Source organism: Rhinolophus ferrumequinum, chromosome 21 (genome assembly GCF_004115265.2).
Source record: "Rhinolophus ferrumequinum isolate MPI-CBG mRhiFer1 chromosome 21, mRhiFer1_v1.p, whole genome shotgun sequence".
Taxonomy (NCBI): Eukaryota; Metazoa; Chordata; class Mammalia; order Chiroptera; family Rhinolophidae; genus Rhinolophus; species Rhinolophus ferrumequinum.
In genome coordinates, this window is record NC_046304.1 from 22,931,391 (window position 1) to 22,957,245 (window position 25,855).

At 49.8% G+C, this 25,855-nt stretch overlaps 3 protein-coding genes across 7 annotated transcripts in view; 1 reads left to right on the plus strand and 2 right to left on the minus strand.

Annotated features, from left to right (window-relative positions):
- The window catches only part of CCT6B (chaperonin containing TCP1 subunit 6B), a 60,696-nt gene extending 59,510 nt beyond the window's left edge, over positions 1–1,186 (minus strand). The window contains exon 1 of one of the 2 annotated variants that reach the window (XM_033089509.1): positions 652–760. In XM_033089509.1, coding sequence (XP_032945400.1) covers positions 652–687 — 36 coding nt within the window. In that variant the 5' untranslated portion in view covers positions 688–760. Of the gene's footprint in view, positions 1–651 lie in introns of both variants that reach the window. The other variant, XM_033089506.1, reaches the window with a different exon arrangement.
- LIG3 (DNA ligase 3) lies at positions 133–20,220 on the plus strand. 4 transcript variants are annotated; one of them, XM_033089503.1, is made up of 21 exons: positions 145–281; positions 1,193–1,283; positions 2,283–2,836; positions 4,806–4,949; positions 6,834–7,031; positions 7,795–7,946; positions 8,619–8,785; positions 8,897–8,974; positions 9,431–9,599; positions 11,119–11,274; positions 12,977–13,108; positions 13,469–13,548; positions 14,514–14,601; positions 14,953–15,030; positions 15,326–15,449; positions 16,024–16,166; positions 16,484–16,558; positions 17,003–17,149; positions 17,597–17,801; positions 18,180–18,307; positions 19,388–20,220. In XM_033089503.1, the coding sequence occupies exons 3-21, from the start codon at positions 2,287–2,289 to the stop codon at positions 19,619–19,621; spliced, it is 3,048 nt and encodes a 1,015-aa protein (XP_032945394.1). In that variant the 5' UTR covers positions 145–281; positions 1,193–1,283; positions 2,283–2,286; the 3' UTR covers positions 19,622–20,220. The 4 variants fall into 4 exon arrangements, with proteins under 4 accessions (XP_032945393.1, XP_032945396.1, XP_032945394.1 ...); XM_033089504.1 differs by lacking the exon at positions 145–281 and adding an exon at positions 463–513; XM_033089502.1 differs by lacking the exon at positions 1,193–1,283 and having other exon boundaries at positions 133–281.
- Positions 20,221–20,375: 155 nt separating this feature from the next.
- Positions 20,376–25,855, minus strand: part of RFFL (ring finger and FYVE like domain containing E3 ubiquitin protein ligase) — a 64,607-nt gene continuing 59,127 nt past the window's right edge. Inside the window, exon 8 of the mRNA XM_033089515.1 lies at positions 20,376–25,337. Within this exon, the coding sequence (XP_032945406.1) occupies positions 25,156–25,337 (182 nt within the window). The 3' untranslated portion in view covers positions 20,376–25,155. The remainder of the gene's footprint in view (positions 25,338–25,855) is intronic.

Sequence of the window (25,855 nt, forward strand, 5' to 3'; positions counted from 1 at the left end):
GCAGCCATCGCGGATCGGGAAGCAGCCCCATCTTCCGACACCCAGCCCAGGGCCTCACTACTTCGAACCCGACCACTGCCCACGTGGCAGGCGGGGGTGGCGGAGGGGCGGGCGTGGCGGCGACACGTGGCCCAGCTACGGCTGGGACCTTTGCGCCTGCGCGCTGCAGTTCGCTCAAGGACCCGTATTTAAAGAGACAGGCGCGACAACCATCGTGGTTGAGTGCGGCCTGTGGTCGCCGGGTCCGAGACCTGCGTAGTGCGCCGAAGCCGGGAAGGCAGGTGAGCAGCGGCGCAGCGGGGCCGGGCAGTGGGGAGGGAAACAGCCCCGGACTCGGCGGGGCCGGGGAGCCAGCGCCCTCGGCTCCTCCCCCGCCCGTGGAGCCCGGGGCACACCCTCCGTGACGTGGTGGCCCCCCGGGAGCCCATGCGGGTTGGCTGGCGGCTCCGCGGGGCCCCCACGGATCCGCGCCAGGGAGGGTGCCTTCGCGGGGGCTGCTCTGGACCCGGCCAGGTCCGCACACTGGAGCCTTTCTCTTCCCGCCGCGTCCCGTTCCCCATCCCATCCCCGAGCTGTGTCCTGGATTCCCGGGCGGCCCGAACCGAGGGACACGCTTCCCCCCTCCTCCCCGGGCGTCCCCGGGATCCGTACCTGGCTAGTAGCCCCTGCCCACTGTCCCGAACGCATCGCAGGAAGGCCCTCCAGGAAAAGCGGCTGCAGGGGCTTTCACTTCCCGATCCGGTGCAGCTCACTGGCCCGTGGCGGCCGGGGCTGCGTTCAGGCCTCAGTGATTTCTTTCTCGACTCCTTTTGATGAAATGCTGAGCAGCGGCCGTTGGGGACTGTGGGACAGATTGGTTTCCTCAAAGCAGCCTTGTTCCTCCTCGCGTCCCAGGTGCTTCCTGGGCCTCCCCCCATGCGGAGGGTAGAACGCTGCTAGGTGCTCTGAAATTGGCTCCTTTTACTGTGGGTTTTGAGGGGTGCTTTATACATCGTTCTTCTGGTGTTGAAAACTCGTTTGTTCTGAGCCCCTCTTATGGGCCTGCCATACTTTCACATACTTCACCGCTGTGGTTCTTAAACTTCTGGGTGTTATAGAGCCCTTTGTTAATTTCATGAAAATCGTAGACCTTCTCTCCCCCCACCCCCAAAAGGTACATTTATGAATATGCACATTTTGTATACATTTTCAGGAAGTTCATAGTCCCCAAACTGTGCTGCCACACTTGTGCTCCCATCCTGATTACCATTTACCTGCTTTCCTCTGCATCACATTGCACCATAGTAAGTGAAGCCTGCTTTTCATTATACATAATCCATTGGTAGTTTCACTGCAAAGCGGTGTGCAGGCTGCAATAATTTCCAGTATTTTTAAAATCAGAACTATGGAGATACTTCAGAAAATATGAATCTAAGAAGGTGGGGGGATACCATGCAGCTATTATCCCTGTTTCCACTGGGATTGATTTATCAGTTCCTTTGATTCTTGCTGTCTAGTTACTTCAGCATTCCTTGATTCAAGGAGCTGAAATATGAACAGACTAATTGCACATAGAGAGTTTCTGCTTCAAGGCTAACTACTTCACTGATTGTAATAAGAGCTAACCTTTATTGTGCCTCTGCTATGCCCAGCTCTGTTCTGAGGGCTTTACTCTGAGAATGACAAGCCCTTGAGTTAGGTACTATTATTACCCACATTTTATAGCTGAGGAAATTGAGGAATGGGGGGGGGTTAAGTAACCCGAGGTTACACAGCTAATGAGCTAGGATTTGAACCCAAGCAGCCTGGGTTCAAGGCTCCCTTGAATTGCTTCTCAAAATAGGGCTTCTGATCGAATCACAGATCTAGCTTAATTAAATCACAGATGGTAGCTTAATTAGTTTCTGAAGATGGCATGTATGTTATACTTCACATTAAAAACGTCATGAATATAATGTAATTTTTCTTGGTGATTAAAAAGAAACTTCAGGTCTTGTAATACTTAGGTTGTCATCATTCACTATGAATATCAAGTATTGCTGATGGCTGAGGAAAGCTTTTATGTGATTTGGATTCTCTTGATTGTGATTTACTAGTACATTAGATAAGTGAACACCCTTTTGTAAACTGAATTTTCCTGTATTGGAACTCTGCTGCATTCTGTAGGCATTAAATCTTTTAATATTTTGAGAAGTCTTTGATTAGTCAGCATAGACTGTATTAGGACCTCGGCCTTTGAGGAAATTGGAAGCCTAGCCCCTGGTATACATTTCACTTTTTCTGCCTCTCACCCTTTCGTGCAGCTCTATGACTTTGGCTTTCAAGATTCTCTTCTCACCAACCCTCCGTGCACTCAACCAAAAAGAACTGTGCCTACTCCGAAAACAACATCTCTGGCCACACATAAAACATTCCAGCTGGTGGTCAGACGCAGATCTGTTTCATGGGTGCTGCCTCCTTCAGAAAAGAAAGCCTGTTCTGTCATCCCAGGAAGACAATCTAAGACCACGTGCCACCTGCCTTGTCTTCTTGCCAGGGTCGCATGTGGGACTCTGCCGTGGGCCCTGTGAGATGGCTGACCAACGGTTCTGTGTGGACTATGCCAAGCGTGGCACAGCTGGCTGCAAAAAGTGCAAGGAAAAGATTGTGAAGGGTGTATGCCGAATTGGTAAAGTGGTGCCCAATCCCTTCTCAGAGTCTGGGGGTGATATGAAAGAGTGGTACCACATTAAATGCATGTTTGAGAAACTGGAGCGGGCCCGGGCCACCACAAAAAAAATTGAAGACCTCACAGAGCTGGAAGGCTGGGAGGAGCTGGAAGATAATGAGAAGGAACAGATAAGCCAGCACATTGCAGGTAGGGTGGAGAATAATGCTTTCTCATCTTACTGGTGCTGGGAGAAAAAGTGATAAGGAGAGTAGAGTCTCGTTTTTTCTGTTTCTTTTCTTTTGTTACCTTTTTATTTGGAAGTGATTTCAAACTTACAGAAGAGTTGCAGGAATAAAAATAGTACAAAGAACACGTATATTCCCTTTACCCAGATTTACCTATTGTTTACCTTTTGCTGTCTTTGTTTTGTCATTTGTGTTCATGTGTGCTCTATTACTCTCTTCTTACCCACATTTTTTTTCCTGAACCATTTGAAAACAAGTTGCATATGTAATGGCCCTTTGCCTTTGAATACGTCAGTGTATATATCTTAAGAATAGGAATATTCTCTCACATGACCATATTACAGCTAATAACTTCAGTAAATTTATCCTTAATATAATATTTTACCATCTGTATTCCAGTTTTGTTAACTGATAAAATGATATATTTTATAGTGTTTTTTTTCCTCCTTCATTACAGAATTCCCATCTAAGATCAGATATGGCATTTAGTGGTCATGTCTCTTTGGCCTCCGTTCATCTGGAACATTTCCATAGTCTTTCTTTAATGACATTGACATTTTTGAAGACTAGGGTACTGTACCTACCACCACCTCCTTTTATCTATCAATTTATTATCTGAATGGACTCATAGGTTACTTCCTTTTCCTGGTGGCTAATAAGTATACTGTACTTTATTAATTTGGTACTTTATTGTTCCGTATTTGGCCTGTTGGGAACCCCTTTGAGCTGGTTTGTGTTCTGGATGCCCTCATCATTTAAAAAAAAAAAAATTTCTTAAAGTACTTCCTTACTCTTGGGCATAACAGGATGCTCTGAGGCTTACCTTCTAGGTATCATATACCTGCCCTGGAATCAGCCATTTCTCTGAAAAGTCCTGGTTCCTGTTAGTGGCCAGTGGCATTAGAGACCAACTCTGGATGCTACATGTCTTTGTTACCATGAAGTATCTTTGCTTTTAAACCCTTTCAGCAAACTGGAACTAGAAAATATATGTTATCTACACAAAAACACATATATATTAGGTTAGTGCAAAAGTAATTGCGGTTTAAAAGGTTAAAAATAATTTAAAAACTGCAATTACTCTTGCACCAACCTAATACACACACATACATATAGTATATGCACATATACATGCATATTTACATGTATGCATATTTTAGAATCTTACACTGATACTTCCAAATCCAATTAGTCCTTTATGACTACGTGTCCTCATCTTTAGAGTAATACTCATATGTTCTATTAAATGTAGTTCCTGTCACTATAGGGGGACTCTAATAACAGTGGTTCTAAAAATGGGCGTCTATCCTTATTTGAAAGGCAAAAAGACATCCAGAAGAGAAAACTTCTCATATATTTCTTTCTCAGTCTCCCTGTCCTGCCCTACCCTGCCTGAGCCATTGCCCTCAGCCTTTGTCACCACTTGACTCATCTCATTCAGAGGAAGGGAAATACAAGGTAGAGTTAAGCTGTCACATAGCTCAAATAACTCAGCAGCTGGAGGATTTCCTGCCTGTGCCAAATGACGTACTCTGTTATCCATCATCATTTTACTTTTCTGTGCATCTATAAATTGGGGCTAATTCCGTAAAGCTGAGGTTCTCAAGTTTTATGTATTGATACAATGTGATTTCTGATTTCCCCCCAAATAATCTTGAGATTATTTTATGTGAAATAGGGATAGAGGGTTGGTGAAAATTTAAGTTACTAATAGAAGTAAAGAAGTAACTGGGTTTTGTCTCCAGAACAGCACCCCCGCCCCTCCCACCTATTACCTTCTCAAAAGGATTGGCCAGCCAGCAGCCAGCCGTGGGATAATGCCATGGTAGTAACTTACCAAGCAAGGCTCTAAGAGCGGTTGATAGATCCTTTGGAAGCTTCTCAGGGATCTTTCACTGAAGGATATTTTCCTTTCTTCTGGGGTCCTATAGATTTGTCTTCTAAAGCAGCAAGCACACCAAAGAAGAAAGCTGTTGTTCAGGCTAAGCTGACAGCCGCTGGCCAGGTGACATCACCAGTGAAAGGTGCTTCAGTTGGTACCAACACCAATCCTCGGAAATTTTCTGGTTTTTCAGGTAAGATCGGTTTGGGCTACTGGGGCTATTATGGTCGTCCTCTTAATTTGGTGGCCTATTCGGGGCTCGGGCCAAGAGTGAAAATTCTGTGCTCCCTAGTCTCATTAATAATTTGCTTCCATCTGAGCAGAGACAGATAATGGCCAGTTCTCAACATTACACCTGTATGGCATTTCTTTCTATACTTTAATCTCTATTGCAGCAAAAAGATGTTCATTTTGTCAAGACTTTTCCCCTGGAAGTAGTTACGTGGGTCAGACAGGTAATTGTAACCTGCCCTTTCCTTCCTGGTTTTTTGGTAATGAAAGAGTTTTGAGAAATCGCATCCCTAAACTTGCCCGTGTAGGAGTTAAAAGTACGGAAGAAGGCAGATGGCGTGCATGCCTATGTGACAGATAGCACTGGGCTAGGGCTTTTACACACGTAGTTTCGTTTGTTCTTTAGTTAACCTTTGGAAGTAATTTTATTAGGTCCATTTTATGAATATGAAAGCTGATGTTCAGGTTCATTCTAAATTAGTATTTACAATGAAGTCTGTTTAACTCCAACACCTGTGCTCTTACCCTGTACCCTGTTGTGTCTTTTATTTGGAGACATTCTGTGACTGACTCAGGTAGAGAAAAGGAAGCCAAAACACATGGACTCAGAAGTTGTTAGGGGTGGGAGCTTTATGTGCGTGAAAGAAGCCTAGACTTGAGGTCAGAAGACTTGGGTCCTGGTTCCAGCACTGTCACCTGACAGCTTGCTCGGGGAAGCAGGTCACGTCACCTCTGAGCCGCTGTGGCCTCATCTGTGAAGTGGGAATGGCAGCGCCTACCTCGTTTACTCCACAGTGTTCTCGAGGACTAGAGGAGATGCGGTGCTGAAAATGGTGCCTGCGTCTGTGGAGTTATTTTAAAACTCTGAGGTTTGTTTTTGTTTAATGGTAGGCCCAAAACAGAAATACAGAAGAGTCCAGGTGACAATAAAGACATGTTTCTGGAAGGGCCCTGGTCCCGAGGAGGGAATTCGGGGGGAGCTGAGGGAAATGGTGTTCTGGTTCTTGAAACCTGCTGAAGATCGAGGCTTCGGAGATGCTGTCCCCTGAAGTCCTCTGGCCTCCAGGTCAGAGATGAGGATGCATTAATAGTGTGCAGGGCCCAGCCGAGAAGAAGCTTACATCAGCAGCCTGCCTGCTAATGGCTCTGCTGCCAGCTTGCAGACTGAAAGTTGCTTTGTAAATGGTCACAAGAACGTAAGAGGGTATCACTCAAGAATTGTACATTTATTTGGGGATGTCTGGAGAAAAGCCCTGCTTGTTGACAACCGTTTATTTCGGCAGTAAGAAAGTGGCGATGGGGGTGGGTGGCAGTGGCGAGGGGCTGTGCATGTCTCTTTTTTCAGGCCTTGGTCTCCTTATCAGGAAGAAGAGATTGAACTAGATAACTGAAGGCTTCTTCCCGCTTTGACAGCCGGCAGTAGCAGTGGTTTTACATTGACTAACATGTCCCTTGATCTCTTCCCCCTTCCTCACCCCAGCATCTTGGGGTCAGCTTTCCAGTTGCTCTGAGATCCTCCTGACCCCTCTTGGCACGAAGGTGGCCTTTGTTCCCTGTGAAGCACTCATAAAGAGATGCCCATCAGCTGGCCCCCTGCCCCTGCTTGGGTCTGAGGCCACTGTTTCTTTACCGTTAATAGCTGTGAGATTTGGGTAAATTATTTGACCTCCATTTCTTTACCTGTAAGAGGGGTGTAATGATATCTACCCCAGAAGGGCGATTTGGGGGGATTAAGTGAAGCTACATGCAGAGCACCAGCAAAGTGCCTATTAGGCTCCCTTTCTTCCTTCTCAGCAAGGCAAAATGAGTCACCTCTGCTGTTTCTCTCCTTCTTTTTCTCAAACAGCCAAGCCCAACAACTCGAGGGAAGCCCACTCCAGTTCTGTCCCTAAGACAAGTCTGTCTTCAAGCAAATGTGACCCCAAGCACAAGGATTGTCTGCTACGTGAGTTCCGGAAGCTGTGTGCCATGGTGGCTGAAAATCCTAGCTACAACACGAAGACCCAGATCATCCAGGACTTCCTTCAGAAAGGCTCAGCAGGAGGTGGGGCCTAGAGCATCCTGGGTGGGCTTTGCCCCTAACGAGCTTATAGCCATTGCTGCTTCATGGGCATGTGAACAGTACAGTTGTACGGGGCCCTTTGCTTGGTTTAATGCTGCTATTGCCGTCTTGAAATTCTTGATCATTATGAACAAAGAGCCCCACATTTTGCACTGTAGCCAGTCCTGAGCTTACAGCCATTGCTGCTTCATGGGCATGTGAACAGTACAGTTGTACGGGGCCCTTTGCTTGGTTTAATGCTGCTATTGCCGTCTTGAAATTCTTGATCATTATGAACAAAGAGCCCCACATTTTGCACTGTAGCCAGTCCTGCTCTGAGCACGTGGGCATCTACACCTATCTTTATTCTACCCCCAGGGGGCCAGGAGAATCTATCCCATTCGACCAACAAGAAAATACACTGTCCTGCATGTTTGAATAGGATTTGTGAATCACATGCACAGCTTGGAATAGAATCTTCCAACTCTGCTTTTATTCATCTAACAAATCATCATTGAGCACCTATAATGTGTTCATCCCTGGGGACGCTGAAGTGACAGTCATGGCTCTGCCCTGCCGGAGTCCATACAGGGGCTAAATTAGGGGAACAGACATGTAAACCACCAGCCCATGAACACTGGCCTCTGCTGCTGTCATGAAATGCACGGGGTACAGCGATGTAGACGTCTCTTTCCGCTCCTCGAGTTTATGTATTTATTTGTTCAAGGTCCATTTCTCAAGAAGGGTTCCTTTCTTCTGTCTCCAGATGGTTTCCACGGTGACGTGTACCTCACAGTAAAGCTGCTGCTGCCGGGTGTTATTAAGAGTGTTTACAACTTGAATGATAAGCAGATCGTGAAGCTTTTCAGCCGCATTTTTAACTGCAACCCAGATGATATGGCACGAGACCTAGAGCAGGTCAGAGGAAGGGAAGGGTAGGCAGCATTCCAGGTGGGGTTCTGCCAAGCCAAGCACCTGCAACCTCTCTTTTCTGGTTGGGGCTCATACTGTTTTAGGAACTTGAAACCCATTTGAGCAAGCTTCCGTTAGGAGAGGAGCTGAATGGTAGGCTACAGCTGTCGGTTTCACAAGGTTCTGAGGACAGAAGTCTACTGCTGCTGAGTCCTGAAAGCCAAGCTCTCCAGGGTCAGGATTTGAGACTTCCCGCTCTCTCCTGGGGCTCTCATTTCGGAGGCTATTTTTTCTTTTTTCCCCTTATAATTTGGGCTTACCATTCAGCTTTGGTGTGACTCCAGCCTGAGCACTGTGGGAAGTTTCTATCCAAGCACCCTGTTATCTGATGACCGTATTTGTTTCTTAGTCCAAATTCTAACAGGAATCAAATTGGCTCAGTCCCGGATTAGTCCTTGTGTCACTTTTCAGCCAAGACAGGTAGCCAGACCCTTTGGTGGATGGAGGTACCTTTTCCAAGAACTGTGGGCGGGATAGATTCTCTAAGACATGAGGGTCGATATGTGTGAGCTGGGGACAGGAACAAGGATTGAAATCTCTGATTCAAGTCCTGGGGGCTTGGGGGACACCCTTGGCCACTCTGGGGTTGTAGCAGTGGCATTTGGTTTTTGGAGACAGGGTGACGTGTCAGAGACAATCAGAGTCTTCTTTGAGCAGAGCAAGTCTTTCCCCCCAGCTGCCAAGAGCCTCCTTACCATCCAGGAGGTGGACGAATTCCTCCTGCAGCTGTCCAGGCTCACCAAGGAGGATGAGCAGCAACAGGCTCTGCAGGACATCGCCTCCAGGTGGGGAGCTGCCTGATGGGGATGGGCTTGGGGAGATGGAGTCGCTAGGGAAGGAAGGTTTGGGGGTCCAGAGCTCTTCAGAGACCAAGCTGAATGTGCCTCATCCCCTAGGTGTACAGCCAATGACCTCAAGTGCATAATCAGGTTGATCAAACATGATCTGAAGATGAACTCGGGTGCAAAACATGTGTAAGTATCAGATCCTCTGACAGCCTACGCTACCAGCTTCCTTTGTTGCCAGCGGGTGTCAGGACTTTGGAGACCAATCTGCATTTCAATCCTGATTCTACCTTCTTTCTTCCTGTGGGACCTGTCACTTGACCTAGCTCAGCCTCCATTTTCTCATGTAAAGTGGAGATAACTACACCCTTCTCACAAAGGATGGAGTATGTTCAGTAAGCATTGTATGAGTCGCTTGCCTGCTCCAGCCCCCTCTTTGCTAGACAGCATCCACATGGCCACAGTCCCTCGAAAGAGCTGAGTTGTCCAAGAGCTTTTTCACCTATGAAAGTCTTTAGACAATAGAACATAACCCCTTCCCCATATATTGGGACTCCTCGAGTCTCTATGAGCACAGACTGCCATCCAAAGCAATAATGTCAAAGGCAGTGGTTTTTGTTTCTGTGCTCCTGTTCATATTGGCAGGTTAGATGCCCTCGATCCCAATGCCTATGAAGCCTTCAAAGCGTCACGCAACCTGCAGGACGTGGTGGAGCGGGTCCTCCGCAATGAGCAGGAGGTGGAGAAGGAGCCAGGCCGCAGGCGAACTCTAAGCGTGCAGGCCTCGCTGATGACCCCAGTGCAGCCCATGCTGGTAAGGATGTCGCACTGTCCTTGCTTCCTCCTCCTCTCCAAGTCTCCTGTCCTCCCATGGGAGATCTGGGAGGTAGGAATGCTGACGGCCCTGGCACGTTGATTGCAGGAATTCAGGCAAGGAAGAATGGAGATGCAGAGGGGTGCTTCTCCGTGGGGAAGTACAGGCAGAGGAGAAGGCAGCATGACCTAGTGGAAATAGCCGAACTCTAGGCCCAGCTCTGCCACCACACAGCTAGAGACTCTTCGATGAGTTCCTCAGCGTCTCTTGACCTTTACTTGACTAGCATGAATGACGTATGATACCCTCTGAAGCATCTACCTATGCTTCAGAATGGTTTATCTGTCATCTTTCCCGAAGGGAAGTGGATGTGTTAAGTAACTCCTGAGGTTCTGTGACCTGCCCCAGAGTAGCTCGGAGAGTTGGTGGCAGAGCCAGGCTTCCTGTAACAGGGTGATATGGGCCTCCTCTTCTGGAAAGAGGAAACTTAAGGAATGAAGATCAGCTCTAACAGAGATCGCTTGGGCCTCTGCATTCCATGAGAAGTGGGATTTCCCTTCTGGCATTGGTTTTCTCGTGCAACGGGACCTCTAGGGGTGCTGCCATGCCCACGGTCAGATCCTTTGGTTTGTCCCAGTGGCGTGCTGTGCCATTTATGAAACGCTATTGTGTGTGACACTGAAGCCTTGTTTTAGGGTTTCCTGTTTGGGGTAGAGAAGCGTTCTCTCCCTCCTAGGAATGTGGGACAGCCAGCACCAAAATAGTCAGATCCAGACCAGGGACGGGACTCCCAGTCACCTGCAATGGTGGCCTTCCCGACTTTTACAAGAATTCTTCTGGAGTCTGTTCTACAACCTGTCGTTTAAAGAGCGGCATGGGTTGTATAGCTTAGGGGTTAACCACACAGCTTTTGGAGTTCCTACTATGTAATCTCAAGCGAGTGCTTAACTTCTTTGAATTTCAGTTTTTTCATCCATAAGATGAAAACAATATCATCTATCACATATCACATTGAGAATGAATTGAAATTGTTTATGATCTGATACATAAGTATCCGCCCCCCAAAAGGTAGCCATGATTGTTGGACGCAGAATGGCACAGGTGTGTGAATGCCCCGTCCTCGGGCTCCCTGACCACTGCCACTCCGTCAGCCTCACTGTCACCTGCGCTCTTTAACTGGAACCTCTACGTATGCCCGTGCTGAGATAACTGATATGTTTAATAATAAGCCAGAGGCCCTATAAGATCCTTAATTATGCGGAGGGGGGGAAATGAAATGCGGTTTCAGTGGGATTTTATTTGCTCTACAATGAATTGCATTCACATTCCTCAAAGTGCAAGCTGCAGATATGGCAGTGCCCACCCAGCCTTTTCCATTCTCATCTCCTCTTCAATGGCCTGCCCTGAGGGTGTGCTCTGACAGTTAGCCCCCGGGACCTGGGCTTGTGGGCTGTCCCTGCTGAGCTGCCCTCAATGGAAAGGTATCTGTAAGTCTCGACTTTTCTTTCCCTTCCCTAAGGCCGAGGCTTGCAAGTCCATCGACTATGCAATGAAGAAGTGTCCTAATGGCATATTCTCTGAGATCAAGTACGATGGGGAGCGAGTCCAGGTGCATAAGAATGGGGACCACTTCAGCTACTTCAGCCGCAGTCTCAAGCCTGTCCTACCTCACAAGGTAAGGTCCCTTCATTTCTACCAGGACTGTCTTTCCCTTCTGCCTCTAAGAACCTCAGGGCTAGAGTTCCATAGCCATTCCAGCTCTAGTACACAATAGGTTTGTTTTGTTATTTGTTGAATGAATGAATTCATTCATTCATTTTTGGACTCGTCTAATAATGAGGGGTTGCTCAGTAGGCGCAGCCAAAGAGCCCAGACTTGGGTTAGTCAGCACAAAGCCCCAGGGGACAGTGATGCTGGGACAGGGAGCCCATCTGGAGAGTGACTTGTAGTGCTTACCTTTTGTGTTTCCATTTCCTGTGTGCTACCCCCTGAGCTGAATTATGGCTCATGTACAAAGGGCTGTTGGGCTGTCATTCATGAATTTGTTCCACAAATGCTTAGTCTGTGCAAGGCACTGTTCTAGGTAGCAGACATACAGCAGTTAAAAAAGAAAAGAACCACAATTTTCTGGCCCTCCAGAAGCTTACATTCTGATGTGGACACAATCCCATGGGAGACATCTGAGAGCCCAGACTCCTGGCCTTAACCAGGGGGCATGAGAACCTCATTCCTCAGCGCTTCTTAGCTTCCAGGACCTCTGTGAGCCCTAGGGGTATCTTCAGGGAAAAGCAGCTGGAACATACGGCTCCAGTAGCTTGTGAATAAATGGACTTCCCATCCTCGCTACCCCTTCTTTCCTAGCTCAGACTGTACTTGTCAGGGCCCTGGGGGTGAAGGGTCGTGGTGTGTGGCTCACATCCTTACCTCAGCCTGGCCTGCTTGCTGGAGCGCTGAGCAATCAGGTCATTCGTTTCAGTTGTTCGGCAGAGCTGAGCACCGGCCTCCCTATGCAGCGTTAGCGCAGGTGTACTGGCTCTGGTGCAGTAAAACTGCTGAGGAACTGCCCCCAGGGAGGTGGTTCAGTGGGCACCTCCTGTTACCCTGGAAGAAGTTTGAGCACAGCTTCCCAGAATTAGAGCCCTTTCTCTGCTCACGCTTACCCATGTTTCCTTCACCTCTGTCGCTCCTGAACTTTTGATTCGTAAGGGGATTGGAGTGGGATGGATGTGTAGGCCTTTCTTGTCCCTGCTCCAAGCATCACAGGTGTATACGGCCTGGGTGCCCTGCCCAGGGGAGGAAATGGACCACAGTCACGCTCTCTGGACCTCACTGCTGACATCACATAGTGGGACTACCGTGGATTACAGTGGGACCTCTCCCTGTCTGCAACTGTCCGGGGCTAAGCCTCTGCCTTGATCAGGAAAAATCCCAATTGCAAACATCCTTTCATACTCATTTTGAAGATGGCTGTGGGGTTAGAGCTTCCACTCAGAGAAGACCCGCCTCATGTTTCCTTGCTGTTCCTGCGGGGGTTCATCTCTTCCTTTCCATCTAGCCTGGTTTCCCCCAATCTCTGCCTGCCCACCTTTGCTCGCTCCCTCCCATGTTGGCCTGCCCCCACATACTGTTTCTTCCTTTTTCCTCCAAACTTCCCTTCTCTGCAGCCCATAGAAAGTGACTTAGCATGAGGTCTCTTCCTAGGTCTGGACAGAGGTCCTGAAACACCCAATTCTTCTCGCCCCGGTGGCCGATAGGCCTAGGTCTACGTTTTGCACATTAGCTGGGTTTCCACATGTTGGTGTTGTGTTCCTTCTGGGGCTTGGCTGCAGGTCCCTGCTGCCCGTTCTCCCTCACCTGAGTGACCCTCCTGCCTCCAGGTGGCCCACTTTAAGGACTACATCCCCCAAGCTTTCCCTGGGGGCCACAGCATGATCTTGGACTCCGAGGTGCTCCTGATAGACAACAAGACAGGCAAACCGCTGCCCTTTGGGACTCTGGGGGTGCACAAGGTACTAGCTCGGCAAATGTGCAAGAATGAGTGTGCGCGTGTGCACGTATGTGTGTGTGTGCTGTCGGTCTGGAAGGTGCCGGGGGATACGTCACTTAGGGGCAGGCTTAGTCTTTGTGTCTGGACTGTTTATAGATGTGTTGGGTTTTTTGCATGAAAAGGAGCTAGTATTGGGAACTAGTATTGGTTTCCATTCAGGACCATCTGCTAAGTGCCTTTATGGCCGAGGGGCTTCAAAACACAAACAGGACTTTTCTATTGGGGGCTTCAGGGGGTCTCCAGAAGTGGACAGGTGCCACCTATTTTTCATGCCCTCTTATTTTTGTCCTTCATGTACCTACTACCTCGTTTTCCCTTACAGAAAGCTGCCTTCCAGGATGCTAATGTCTGCCTGTTTGTTTTTGACTGTATCTACTTCAATGATGTCAGCTTAATGGACAGGTGAGGAATCTATTTTCCGTTTCTAGGTGGGGGGTTCGGATTGGAAAGGAGGGAGGGGAAGGGGCTGGAGCATACACCTCTGTGCCCAGGTAGGGCCAGGACAGCAGTAGGAGGGAGCCGAGAGGTACCCAGTGAACTCCCCATTCGGTGTTAGGAAGACCTCACCTCTGACAGCTTAAGTCACAGAGGACACCTAACCCCCCGGCCCCGCCCAGTTTCTTTGCTATAGTAAAATGGACTGTTGGTAAGAAATAGACCGTGAGCACAGTAGGGTTTCAGTTTATTTCTACAACAGCACCCACGGGGACATAAGGCAGATGGTCTTCAGCTCACAGGTTTTGCTTTTGGAAGAGGCCAGCCACAGGAAGCTCGTTAGAGGGGCCTGTGGGTGGGACGGTCTTAGGGAGGACTAGCAGTCTTGACTTAGCTGCCTCCAAATTTTTAGGCCCAAGAAAGCAGCTCTGGACCCTTCCACTCTTAGAAAGTATCTCTGCTGCCACCCCTCCCGCACTGGCCCGCATCCTTGAGTGGAAAGGGAAGGAAAGGGAAGGGAGCAAGGATTGTTGCGGGTCAGAGTTGGGGTGTGGCCATCAGGTCCTGAGGCCTGTCAGCCTGCTGACCCAAGCAGCAGCCAGCCTTGGGCCTGGGGGAGGCAGGGTGCCAGGAACAAAACACGAGAGTCAGGCTCATTTCCCAAGTGGGACCAGAATTCATAGACTGTGTTGGGGCTAGAGGCCAGCTCTCCCGTGACGCGATGAAGCAGCAACAGGAACTACAGTGAAGTGAGCCTACCTCAGCTCACAGTTGTCCACCTTTGGTCACGATGGAGCCCTCGACAGGCAGAACTAGCTATTAGACGCGAGTGCTTTAACCCACTGCAGTTCATCACTGAGTCCCGTCCCTCCTCAGAACTCCTGGGGGCGGGACGAACCTGGCCTGACCTCAGCTCTCCTGTCCCTGCTCAGGCCTCTGTGTGAGCGGCGCAAGTTTCTTCATGATAACATGGTTGAAATTCCCAACCGGATCATGTTCTCAGAAATGAAGCGAGTCACGGTGAGTGAAGGCCCCACACTGGGCAGCGTTTTGTTTAAAAACAGGGTAGAGAACCCCTTGGGTCAGATGTGACTGGGAGTATGAGTCGTAGTTATTTTCTTATGGGGTGCTGACGTTTGCTGCCTACAAGTCTCCACCTAGGAAGGCAGGGCATGAATCACCCTCGGTGGGGTCCGTGTCTCAAAGCCGCAGCAGCTCTCTGGTTAGGAGGGGCCCTACTTTGCAAGCCCTTTGTTCCTTGTATTCAAGTCAGGTGTTTCCAGTGGGCACTTTACTATGTGCAAAGGAAGCCCCTCATCTCACTCGCCTAGCCCCCTCTCTATTCTCGACATCTCTCCTGTTGTCCCTCAGAAAGCTTCAGACTTGGCCGACATGATAAACCGGGTGATCCGAGAGGGGCTGGAAGGGCTGGTGCTGAAGGATGTGAAGGTAAGACGGGCACAGCCTTTGCTTTCTCCTGTAGACTCTCAGCCCTCCCTGCTAAGCCTTGCCAGCCCTGGCCAGGAGATGGCAGTGGCAACCTGAGGTGTTTGAGGTGGGTGCTAAGGGGGCATCTGCCCAGGGTTTGGACGGCTCTGTTCTGGATCTAGAGAATGGGTTGCTGTCTGTCTCCTGCAGTGCCTGGCGCCTAAGGGCTCCTCCCCGCAGTGGGATAGGCACTGTGACAGTGCTGATATGCTGCGTTTCCATTCTAGTTCATGGTCTCTCTCTTGCTTCCCCTTAGGGTACATATGAGCCTGGAAAGCGACATTGGCTGAAAGTGAAGAAAGACTATTTGAACGAGGGGGCAATGGCTGACACAGCTGACCTGGTGGTCCTTGGGGCCTTCTATGGGCAAGGGAGCAAAGGTCAGGGTGGCCTCTGGCCCCTGGGACGCTACTTCACTGAAAGGCACCACGCAAGCTAGAGGCTGGCCTTTTTACTGGCTTGATTTACCAGCAAGGCCAGTCCTGGGCCCCGGCCTGGCCCATGTCACCTCAGGTAGCAATAGCTGAGCTACAGCCTTGGGCAGGGAGAGGTTAGTCAGAAATACCCTGTGCCAGCCTGGCACAAAGAAGCACACCACCAACTATTTCTTCAGGGCCTGGCGGCTTTCCCCCCAGGGAAAATCTGTTTCCTGACTGGAGGGAAAGCTACGGTCTGAGGAACTAGTACTTTTAGGCAATCTACTATGTTCATTTCCTTTTACGCCTCACCAGAGCCCAGCAAGTTATGCATGACTATCCCTAATTTACTGAAGAGGAAATGGGGCTCCTAAAGGTTCAACTTACAAAGCTAGTAAGATGCAGATCCCAGAGGTGACCTCTGGCTCTCTGACGCCAAGGCCCAGGCCCTCTCCTCTCCAACAGGCTGCCCCTTACTGGGTGCGTGGAGCTGGCAGAGACAGCTGCCTCCACCTACCACTCAGCCCCTCCTCCCCAGGTGGCATGATGTCCATCTTCCTCATGGGCTGCTACGACCCAAACAGCCAGAAGTGGTGCACAGTCACCAAGTGTTCAGGAGGCCATGACGATGCAACACTTGCCCGCCTACAGAAGGAGCTGGACATGGTGAAGATCAGCAAGGTGAGGAAGGGACCTGGGTGCCCTTGGCCTCTGGATGGGCCATCAGGACCGAGACAGGCTGCACTTTGGGGACAGGACAGCAGGTATCACTTCTGTGTTTCCACACACAGGAGAGCTGCTGCTTGGCCACGGAGCAGTGTTAGGCCTTCAAAGTCTCTGAGTGCCTGCTTTGTGGGGACTGGGTCATGTGCCCTCAAGGCCACACCCGCTCTGGGCACAGAAGATCCCATGGGGTGAGGGTCAGCCCATGAACGAGAGGGGTTTCAGTCTGGTTCTGGCTTGGGAATAGCCCAGAACGGTATCTTTTTTTTCTCCAGGATCCCAGCAAGATACCCAGCTGGCTGAAAGTCAACAAGATCTACTATCCTGACTTCATCGTCCCAGACCCAAAGGTACCAACCCAGTGGCCTAGGGTCCTCCAGCTCCCAGAAGGAGCTTGCACATGCGTTAGTGCCGGAGACGCCATATCAGCCTCACTGACAGTCCACCCAGGGACAGCGATCTGGGCTGTTCAGTCAAGTGACAAGCATGGGGACGGCCAGTTAACACGGAGGAATCGTCCTCAACAGCGAGGGAAAGACACTGCCCATCCCCCTAGTCTCAGAGGGTCAGCCCTAGAAGTGACTGGGGCCAATCCCTTGCACTGACAGAAACTGAGGCCTGAAGAAGAGATAGGGCTTCCCTAAGGTCACACAGCACCAGTACCACCCGTGGGACTTAAAGCGTCTCCCACCCATTAGCCAGTGCTCATTTGGTTTTAGCTGGTCGGCACTGCTTCCAGCTGGCCTGGAGATGTTTGCTTCTTACCAGGGAGTGACCTGACTTCCTCCTAACAGAAAGCTGCCGTGTGGGAGATCACAGGGGCTGAATTCTCCAAATCGGAGGCTCACACAGCTGACGGGATCTCCATCCGATTCCCTCGCTGCACCCGAATCCGTGATGATAAGGACTGGAAATCTGCCACCAACCTCCCCCAACTCAAGGTGCCAGCTGCATATGTGTCCCTTGCCCACTGTTCCAGCCTTGGAACTTGGACATCTGCCTGTTCCCATGTCCTGTCCTCTTTTCCTCATTCCACTGAGACATGGCAGAGAGGGCGTGCGGAAAGGGAGACCCAACTGCTGAAGGGCCTGGAGAGGGACACCTTGTGCTGTCACAGCATCCTGCTGAGGGCTTGGCCCCAGGCTACACCCTCTATTATGGACAAGAACTGGGGAACAGAGAACTATTGATTTGTACCTATTACTCAAGGAGACACAGCCAAAGTTTAGAAAAGCACCAAGGAAGCCAGCTTCTTTTCCCGGCCATTTCCTTCTCCCCTTTTTGTTCCCCAGTCACACGCACCTAAAACACACCTGCACACAGACGGCCTCTGAAGCCAGTGGCTCGGAAGGGGCTATGACCTGCCTTTCTCCCCCACAACACCCCAGGAACTGTACCAGCTATCCAAGGAGAGGGCAGACTTCACTGTAGTGGCCGGAGACGAGGGGAGCTCCACTACAGGGGGCAGCAGCGGAGAGAACGAGGGCACCTTGGCACCTGCTGGGTCTCGCAAGGCCAGAACCTCCCCTGAGCAGCCCGGTGCCAGCACAAAGAAGGCAGGGGGGAAGCTGAGTAGCCCCAACAGCAAAGGCGGTAAGGAGAAGGGAGGGGGCTGGGGTGATGAAGATCGCATGTGAGGGCAGAGATCAATGGACAGGGACCCAGTCTCCCATTCCAGCTCTCAGATCGTGGGACTCGCTGTCCACCGCAGCTGACACTGAAGGTATTCCCGTTGTGTGTCCAGCCGTGGGGCAGAAGCCATTCTGCCGGGCACCCTCCATCTGTGCAGTAAACCTGACAGGACCCTGGGAGAGCCCATCTGATCTGGGGATAAGTTACCTGTGAACTCTCCCTTTTCCCCCATGCTCGTCGCAGAGCAAGGCCTGGCCCTCTTGGCTGCCCTGACTTCAGAGACCATTATCAGCTCCCCCTGTGCTTTTCTTAGTTCTTATCCCCAGCTTTCTCCTGCAGGCTACAAGGTGATTGCACAGCCTGCCCCTGTGAAAGTGGGAGAGAAGCTAGCCACGAAGTCTTCTCCTGTGAAAGTGGGGCAGAAGCGGAAGGCTCCTGATGAGACTCCATGCCAAGCCAAGGTGAGGGTAAGAATAACAGTGCACCCGGGGCGGTCTGGCCGAGGGCCTTGTGTTCCCAACCCTCTGCACTTGAACTTTGAGAAGAGCTAAGGTGTGTTCAGGGCTAATGGCCAAAGCTCCTCCCTCCTGCACGTCCTACGTCTGGGGCGGGGCCAGCAGTGCTGTGGCTCCACCCTGTGCCCTCTCATTGCCTTGCAGAGGCGGCTGGCCAGCAAGCAGGGAGAAAAGAGAGCTGTGCCTGCAGGCAGGAGATAGAACAGCCCAGCGTGGCCGCGAGGCTGCAGGGACAATAAAGGGGAGAAAGCCCAGTGTGGGTGTGGGACGCAGCAGTGTGAGTTTGTGCTGGGGCAGGGCTCGCTCGCACTGCCTGGTGGGTGTCCTCCCACCTGGGGAGCCTTTTCCCTTTTGACTCCCTCGTCAGTCTTTGGTTTGATTGTAGCTCCCAAGTACCTACTGAGGCCAGTACCTAGGCTTAACTCTGGAGGAGCTGCTGGCCCAAAGGGCAGAGAGAAGTAAACATGTGGTAACCATATACCGTGATTGCAGCACCCCACATCCCCGCCAGCCGAGAGGAAGCACAGACGTCTGACAGCTCAGGCCCCTCCGGACCGTCTGCAGCCCCAGCAGACCTATGTGGCCTTTCCCATCTTTCCTGCTGAAGCCCTTGAATCCGTGCCCAGTAATGAGCCGCCCCACCCGCCCCGCTATTTGTACAGTGGACTGCTCAATTGAACAGTGTCACTGAGGGAGAGCCACTGGCCCTGCCCACAGCCATTGGATGATTCTTGGAGACTCCTACTTTTCCCTTCTCCAGGTCCCTAATGCTGGGACCCGTTCTTTCTCCCTCATTTTCCTCTAGGCAGGAATGCAGGGGAATGTCAGTCCTGAAATGGCTGCAGGATGGGGGTTTTGATGCCTGGGCCTTTTCTCCAGTAAACTGCTCCAGTCCTTCCTGACCTCTAGGCTGCCTGTCCCTGGCTTTTCCTAACCTTCCTCTCTGGCCGGTGCTCATCTGGTAGACACCCACCTGCCCCCAGCACAGGAGCAGCCCCACCTTGACTCCACCCTGACCCTGTGCGTTTGCAGGTGCTGCTGGACATCTTCACTGGGGTGCGACTCTACCTGCCGCCCTCCACACCAGACTTCAGCCGTCTCAGACGCTACTTTGTAGCATTCGACGGGGACCTGGTCCAGGAATTTGACGTGGCCTCAGCCACACACGTGCTGGGTAGCAGGGCCAAGAACTCTGAGGCCCAGCAGGTCTCCCCAGAGTGGATTTGGGCATGTATCCGGAAACGGAGACTGGTAGCTCCCTGCTAGGCCTGCGCCTTCCCTTCCCGTCGAGGCCTACCTTTCCCTACCGTGGGCTCCGGCTGGGGCAGAGCAGGGGGGACGGACTTTCTTCTCCACAAAACCTACCAACCGTGCATGGTCTCTCCCCAGCCAGGAGTCAGGTGCTATGGGTGCCACCATGAAGTCACTTTCTCCTGCTGGTTTATATAGATCAGATCTGGGTGCTGCTTTTGTCATCGTTTTGTTGTCTTTAAAAAGCTTTTCTCCTTGTAATAAATAAAATGTCCTGCGGTTATGTCCATCCTCCCACCCCCTGTAATTTCCCTCGTGGCTAAGGAGTGAAGCCAAAGCTGGGCTACTGCAGCTCTGTCCACAGCTAACCCCGGCAGCAGTCTGCTCGCCCTCCTTGCCTGCCCCTTTTATTTCTAGGCTCCTTTTACAATTGTTATTTCAGAGACTGCCCTCCCTCAGAACTGCTGCTTGTATTTGGCAAAACTTGTATTCAACCTGGCCCTTTTTTTCCAGGAATGAAGCCTCATTTGAAAGAAAACGAAATGAATTTTACGACTTGTCTGTGTTCTCCTGTTACAGGGTGTGGGTCCGGTTTGAAGGGAGGGAACCAAGATCAGGTGGGAAAATGGAACCTTTATGGAGAAAAGGGAGGTTTTTTGTGGTACTCCTCTGGGGGATACAAGGCTCCAGGAGGATCTGCTTCCCCAAAATCTGGAATTAAGACTGCTCTTTAAGATAATCCACCTGAGGACAAATCTGCACAGCCTACTTAAAAAGGAAGGCTCCCGATTTATTTGAATAAAAGGAAAACAGTTTAAAGTAGACGAGTGCCGTGCTGTTCAACAGAACTTTTTGCAGCAATGGAAACAGACTATAAATCTTCACTGGCCAATGTGAACTAGCCACATTTGGCTGTTGAGCACTTGAAATGTGGCTAACAACTGAGGAGCTGAAGTTTTCATTCTAACTCAATGATCACATGTGGCTACTGACCATGTAGGTATATGCACAGACAGACCTGACTGAAATCCAAATCCTGAAATTTAATAGCTATAACCTTATGCAAGTTATTTAACAGCTGAGCCTCTGTTCCTCTAAGAGGAACGGGGATAGGAACTGCCCCTAAATCACAAGGTTGCTGTAAAGACCCAATGAACTCAAGGTGAGTTCTATAAAGCACTCGGCACACACAGCCTGGCACGGAGCTGAGAAAGTCAACATTGGCATGTATGTACAGACCCTCGCCAGGAGGGAGGAGGCCTGGCTTCTAACCATAACTCGGTCAGGCCACTTCCACAGCCTCTTGTGTGACAGCTCACGCTCCAGTCTGAATGCAGGCGCATCAGGTAGCCACCTGCTTCAACACACTTCCGTGTTCTCTGGTCTGCTGGCTCGTGAGGGTCAGGTCTCTTTGTCTTGTATCCACAAAATGGCAGGCCTGCTGTCCATCCCCTGAGTTAGGTGAATATAACAATCTCTAGAACATACCTGAGTGTCTGGGTCTGTAAGACTGATACCTCTGCTTGCCCCCCAGCTCTCTGATGCGCTCAACTCAGGTAATGCACTGCTGGCAGGCTGCTGGCCAGTCGGCCTGGAGGCCAGCTTTAACCTCATTGACTTGGGTTTCCACCTGCTGAGTAAAGTGTGTTGGGACGAAGGGACCAGAGGGGAAGGTGCTTCTGTCTCTAGCCCAGGACACTGGGTGTTTGTGAATTGGCACCACTCAGTCTGGCTTCAGTACTGAGAATAAGACACTCTTTTTATTCTATCCTCTGCGGACACAAAAGCTGCTGCTCCTCTGAGAACTGACCTACATAACTTCCCATCCCCCTCTCCAGCCGCCTCAGGCCAAGCAACTGGACAGAGCAGCAGAAGAACAAGGCTCTCCCCTCAAGATTCTGCCGAAGGGCCCTGACCCAACCCCACCTGCCCTTCCGGGGCACTTCCCCTTGGCGCATCCGCCCAGCAAAGAGCCCTGCCACGCTGGGTGTTACCTTCAATTCACTGTGCATGGTGTTTTGCCGATTGCCTTCCAGTCTTTCTGATACATGTTTTTCTTTGCTATTGAGACTATACCGAATATACAATTTTTTGTATCCCTCCGTGTTACATTCCCAGACCTTCAGCATTTGTTTCTATGCTGCTGTTGGCAGCAGAGAGGTCATCCTGGGCGCTCAACAAGTCATCTGCCCAGAACAATGAGGACGACGCTGTGGCTCAGCCTCAAGCCGGTATGCACTTAGGACCAAATTCCCTCCTCGCCTCTCCTCAGTCACAAGGCGGATCTGCACGTAATCCAGCTCTCCCAAAGGCTGCATTCTCAGGAGTGCCCTCCCCTGGACCCGCAGCAGTCTGCCCATAAGGCTGGGCCAACCTCTGAGCCACACTCTAAGGATCACAGCTGTATCCAAAAGCTACCATCCTTCTCTCAGGTCACCTGAAAACTGGCCACACTGGCTGTCCTCCAACTCCTGTCTACCCCCATCTTTAAGACCCATCTCTACCAAATCAGTGTCAATGTCTGAACTCACTTGGTACTTCTTGCCATTTGGTTTTAGGGCTGATCCTTTTTTTACCCAGCTCCACCCTCTTCTAGGCTGTTCCATGACATTTCCCACATACCGTGTCTCCCCACAAATAAGACCTATCCGGAAAATAAGCCCTCGCATGATTTTTCAGGATGCTCGTAATATAAAATAAGCCCTACCGTATTTCCCCTAAACTAAGACTAGGTCTTATATTAATTTTTGCTCCAAAAGATGCATTAGGGCTTATTTTATATTAGGAGCATCCTGAAAAATCATGCTACAGCTTATTTTCCGGTTAGGTCTTATTTTCGGGGAAACACGGCACTAGTTGTGAGATCTCGAACAAGTCACAACAACACTAAGCTTCAGCTTTCTTGTCTGTTGAACAGGGATATCTTGACCAAAGCCACATGGCCCAAGCATCTCCAAAGAGTGCGGTCTCTCAGGAGCACGTCTATGTGCACGCGGCCTGGGATTAGCCTGTGGTTTATAAACTCTTGTCACCCTTCACTACCAGACCTCTGCATCCTCACACCAGATAGGACAGGCATCTATGTTGAAACTTTATTACAAAATTATAAAGCAGAGCTCTGTAACAAAAAATACACATGTGGGTTTAACACCCAAGTTAAGTCTGAGAGAATCTTAATATAAGCCACTTGAAGTAACACATTCACATCCAGAAGATTTCAACAAATTTATACAATACATATTCCTGTACAGCTTCTTCTTACTAGCTTGGATCCAAGTATTCCAATGAATTATGAACTAGTCAGCTCTCCAAGTCTTTTAAAACAAGTCTCAACTGAAATTTCTGAACAGTCACAGCAAAAGCCACAGAATAATTGGAAGAATTAGATGCTTCCATAATAATTAAGACCAAGGATCCATGAGGGACAGGAAGGAGCATTCAAGGATAAAAATAAATTTTTCTACCTAGGTTAGATGGTAACTGAAATGGGATCTTAGAATCCCCAACTTTTATTTGGTATAATAATAAAGAAAAAAAAAAATCAGGGTTGCTTGACACCTTTTTTTCTTAAATGAAAACATTCACCAAAAGGTTAGACTTAAAAGGCAAGTTCTCTAAAATGAGCAAATGGCATCAGTTCTAATTCTTAACTGAGGTTACTAACCAACCATTAGGATATTTTAAACTCATGTCTAGGAGGGAAACTGGGAGGTAGGGAGAGGTAAGGCCTCAGCAGAGAAAGCAAGTTTTAAGTAGAGAGAGAGCTGGCTTCTGCCCTTCAGTTATTGCTAGATCTTAACTGAGCTGCATATACATATAGACCTGTTTCACAGTGGAATCGAGGAGGAGCTGAATCCTTTGCTAAAATGATAGGCATTGTAAACTACAGTATTTACTGTCCAGCAGACAGATGTCCTCACAGGGAAATCTCGGTTCCCCCAATTCCTACAAAGGCTGTATGCGGCCCAGAATCAAATCATCTAGGACTTGCTATGACGTCAAGGTGAGTGGCCCAGTGTTCAGCTGACAACTTCATGAATTTCGTTCCCCCAAAGGGGGTTAGTGGTTGATAGAGAGGAAAAGCATAAGTATGTCTGTACCAATAAATAGGTCCCCTTGTAGGTTTCCCACTGCTTTCCAGAGCCATGAGTGGTTCTAGAGTGAGCTCTTGGCTGCATGGGGGGAAGGGGATCTCCTAAGGCCCTCGGGTCTTTCCGGTTTAGATAGCTCATCCATTGGTAATGGCAGCACACACGGCTCTTCTGATAGCGTGTACGTGTGTGCTTGGCTAAGCTATCCCAGCAAACTTTTCTCTAGCCCTTTGGCTCTTCCAGTGGTGTAAGGACCCTAAGAGGGCTCAAGAACTGACCTACTCATTGCATGGTCCTTCCTAAATGGCCTGTAGAATGCTTTTTCCTCACCTGCTGCCCAGATCAGCAGACTGAGAAAGGAAAGGGAGTAGGGAGCCCCCAGCAACCTGGGGAATTAAGACTTCCAGCTGTCCACTCAAGGACTGAAATCAGCCTCATTCAGTACCTTCTGACACCTCTTCGGTGGTCTGTGTCTTACACATTTGGTCTCCAGGAACTTCATCACAAGTCTGGCTAGAGAAGAACAGGCTCTTTGCCTAAGTCTCTATGCCTTCAGTGAGACCATGTTTAAAACCTACATGGGAAAGAGAGAGACCTTCATTCTCAGGAGAAAAAGGTTTCAAACTCCTATCTGTTGGAGAAGTCAAAGTTAAGCAGAAAGCCAGTGCTTCACCCAACACTCCCTTTCCTTATAAACTAAAATTAAGGATGGCGCAAAGTCAGACCCCAAGAGAAGCAGCAGATGATCCATGCACCATCTCTCGCACAGAGACTGGAATTTCCCAGCAGTTTAAGAACCAGATGCTTTGTTGGCTCCCAAGTTCAGGTCGGGAGACTGACAGCTCCCAATCCCAGCACTTAAGGAAGCAACTCTTAATGACTTTGAAGTTTTTCAACAGCATTTGTTTCATTTCTCACCAGAGGATCACTACTGGTCTGGTAAGCTAACATCTTTTTGGTCTGAAGAAACGAATGGATTTTAGGCAATGTAGCAGGAAACTTTAGCACAGAAAGCCAGAGAAGACCAGAAATAAATCCAAATGTGCTGGGGAGGAAGAAAACCGTTTCTACCAGGACTTCTGATTGGTGAAACACAGGCAAGCAGCTCAGGGGGACCGGGGAGGGGGAGGGGGGGTGTGGTACCGGAAGGAGGAAGATACGGTCCAAGTTCTAGAAAGTCCTCTCTTCATCATTTACCATCATCACCCAAGACCATCGGAACACGGACTTGCCCGTGCGATCTATACCAAATCTCACTGCCTTGGGCTCTGCCAGCCAAGAGGGTCACCTCTGTGGCAGGACTGGCATGCCCAGAGGTGACAGAGCATCTTTGCCAGCCCTGGTCTTCGGAATACCAAGTTTTCTTGTTAGCCTGCCCCTCTGCAAGCTGGCCGACCCTGAGCCCAGACACCTCGCGCTATGTCCCTATAAGGCACTGAAGAAGCCGGCACCAAGCCCTCAGGACCGGAAGACATGCACGGCTCGGATCACGTACTGCCGGCAGATGGGGCACTCATTCATGCGCTTGCCACACTTCGTACAGGTTACCATGTGGCCACATTCCAGCAGAACACAGTCGATGGGTGAGTCCATGCAGATCCTACACAGGTTCTCCTCCAGGCTGGATGGCACTGCTCCCCCTGTACAAACACAGCACAGAAAAGGGGCAGAGGGGAAAGTAAGGAGGTTGTCTAAGTGAGTGGGGGAGTGGAGGAATGGAGGTGGGAGAGAACAGGCACACTGTGAACAAATTCCCCAACCCACACACTTTCCCTCAGATAGAACGCCAAGAAAACATTTCCCCAGCAGCCATTTCCAGTTGCTTATTTAATCTGCACCTCCGCAGGTCAGGGTATAGATTTGAAGAGTAAAGTACTGTAGATCAAATACATCCCAGTACATGAGAACTAAGTAAGGGAAAGTCCCCAAAGCTTAAAAGAAGTAATTTTCAGACAATTGATGCTGCAATACAGTGAGTGAATGCCACTTAGGGGTTCAATATCCCGAGGCAGAACATGCTGAAAAGACAAAACTGGTTCAGAAAAGTTTAGATATAAACGGAACTGTAATGAATGGTTCATTAGGGATCGCAAGTCTTATTTGTAAACGTATCCCCAATTAAATAAAGCCAAGGATCAAGGAGACCCCCTGTGCTATC

What these genes read in the sequence shown, in the direction of transcription:
- LIG3 (XM_033089502.1), top strand. Translation starts at nt 2,287, where the DNA reads ATGACTTTGGCTTTCAAGATTCTCTTCTCACCAACCCTCCGTGCACTC. An exon ending in AGCCTGTCCTACCTCACAAG is followed by an intron (nt 11,275 to 12,976) that starts GTAAGGTCCCTT and finishes TCCTGCCTCCAG; the next exon opens with GTGGCCCACTTTAAGGACTA. An exon ending in CTATGGGCAAGGGAGCAAAG is followed by an intron (nt 15,450 to 16,023) that starts GTCAGGGTGGCC and finishes CCTCCTCCCCAG; the next exon opens with GTGGCATGATGTCCATCTTC.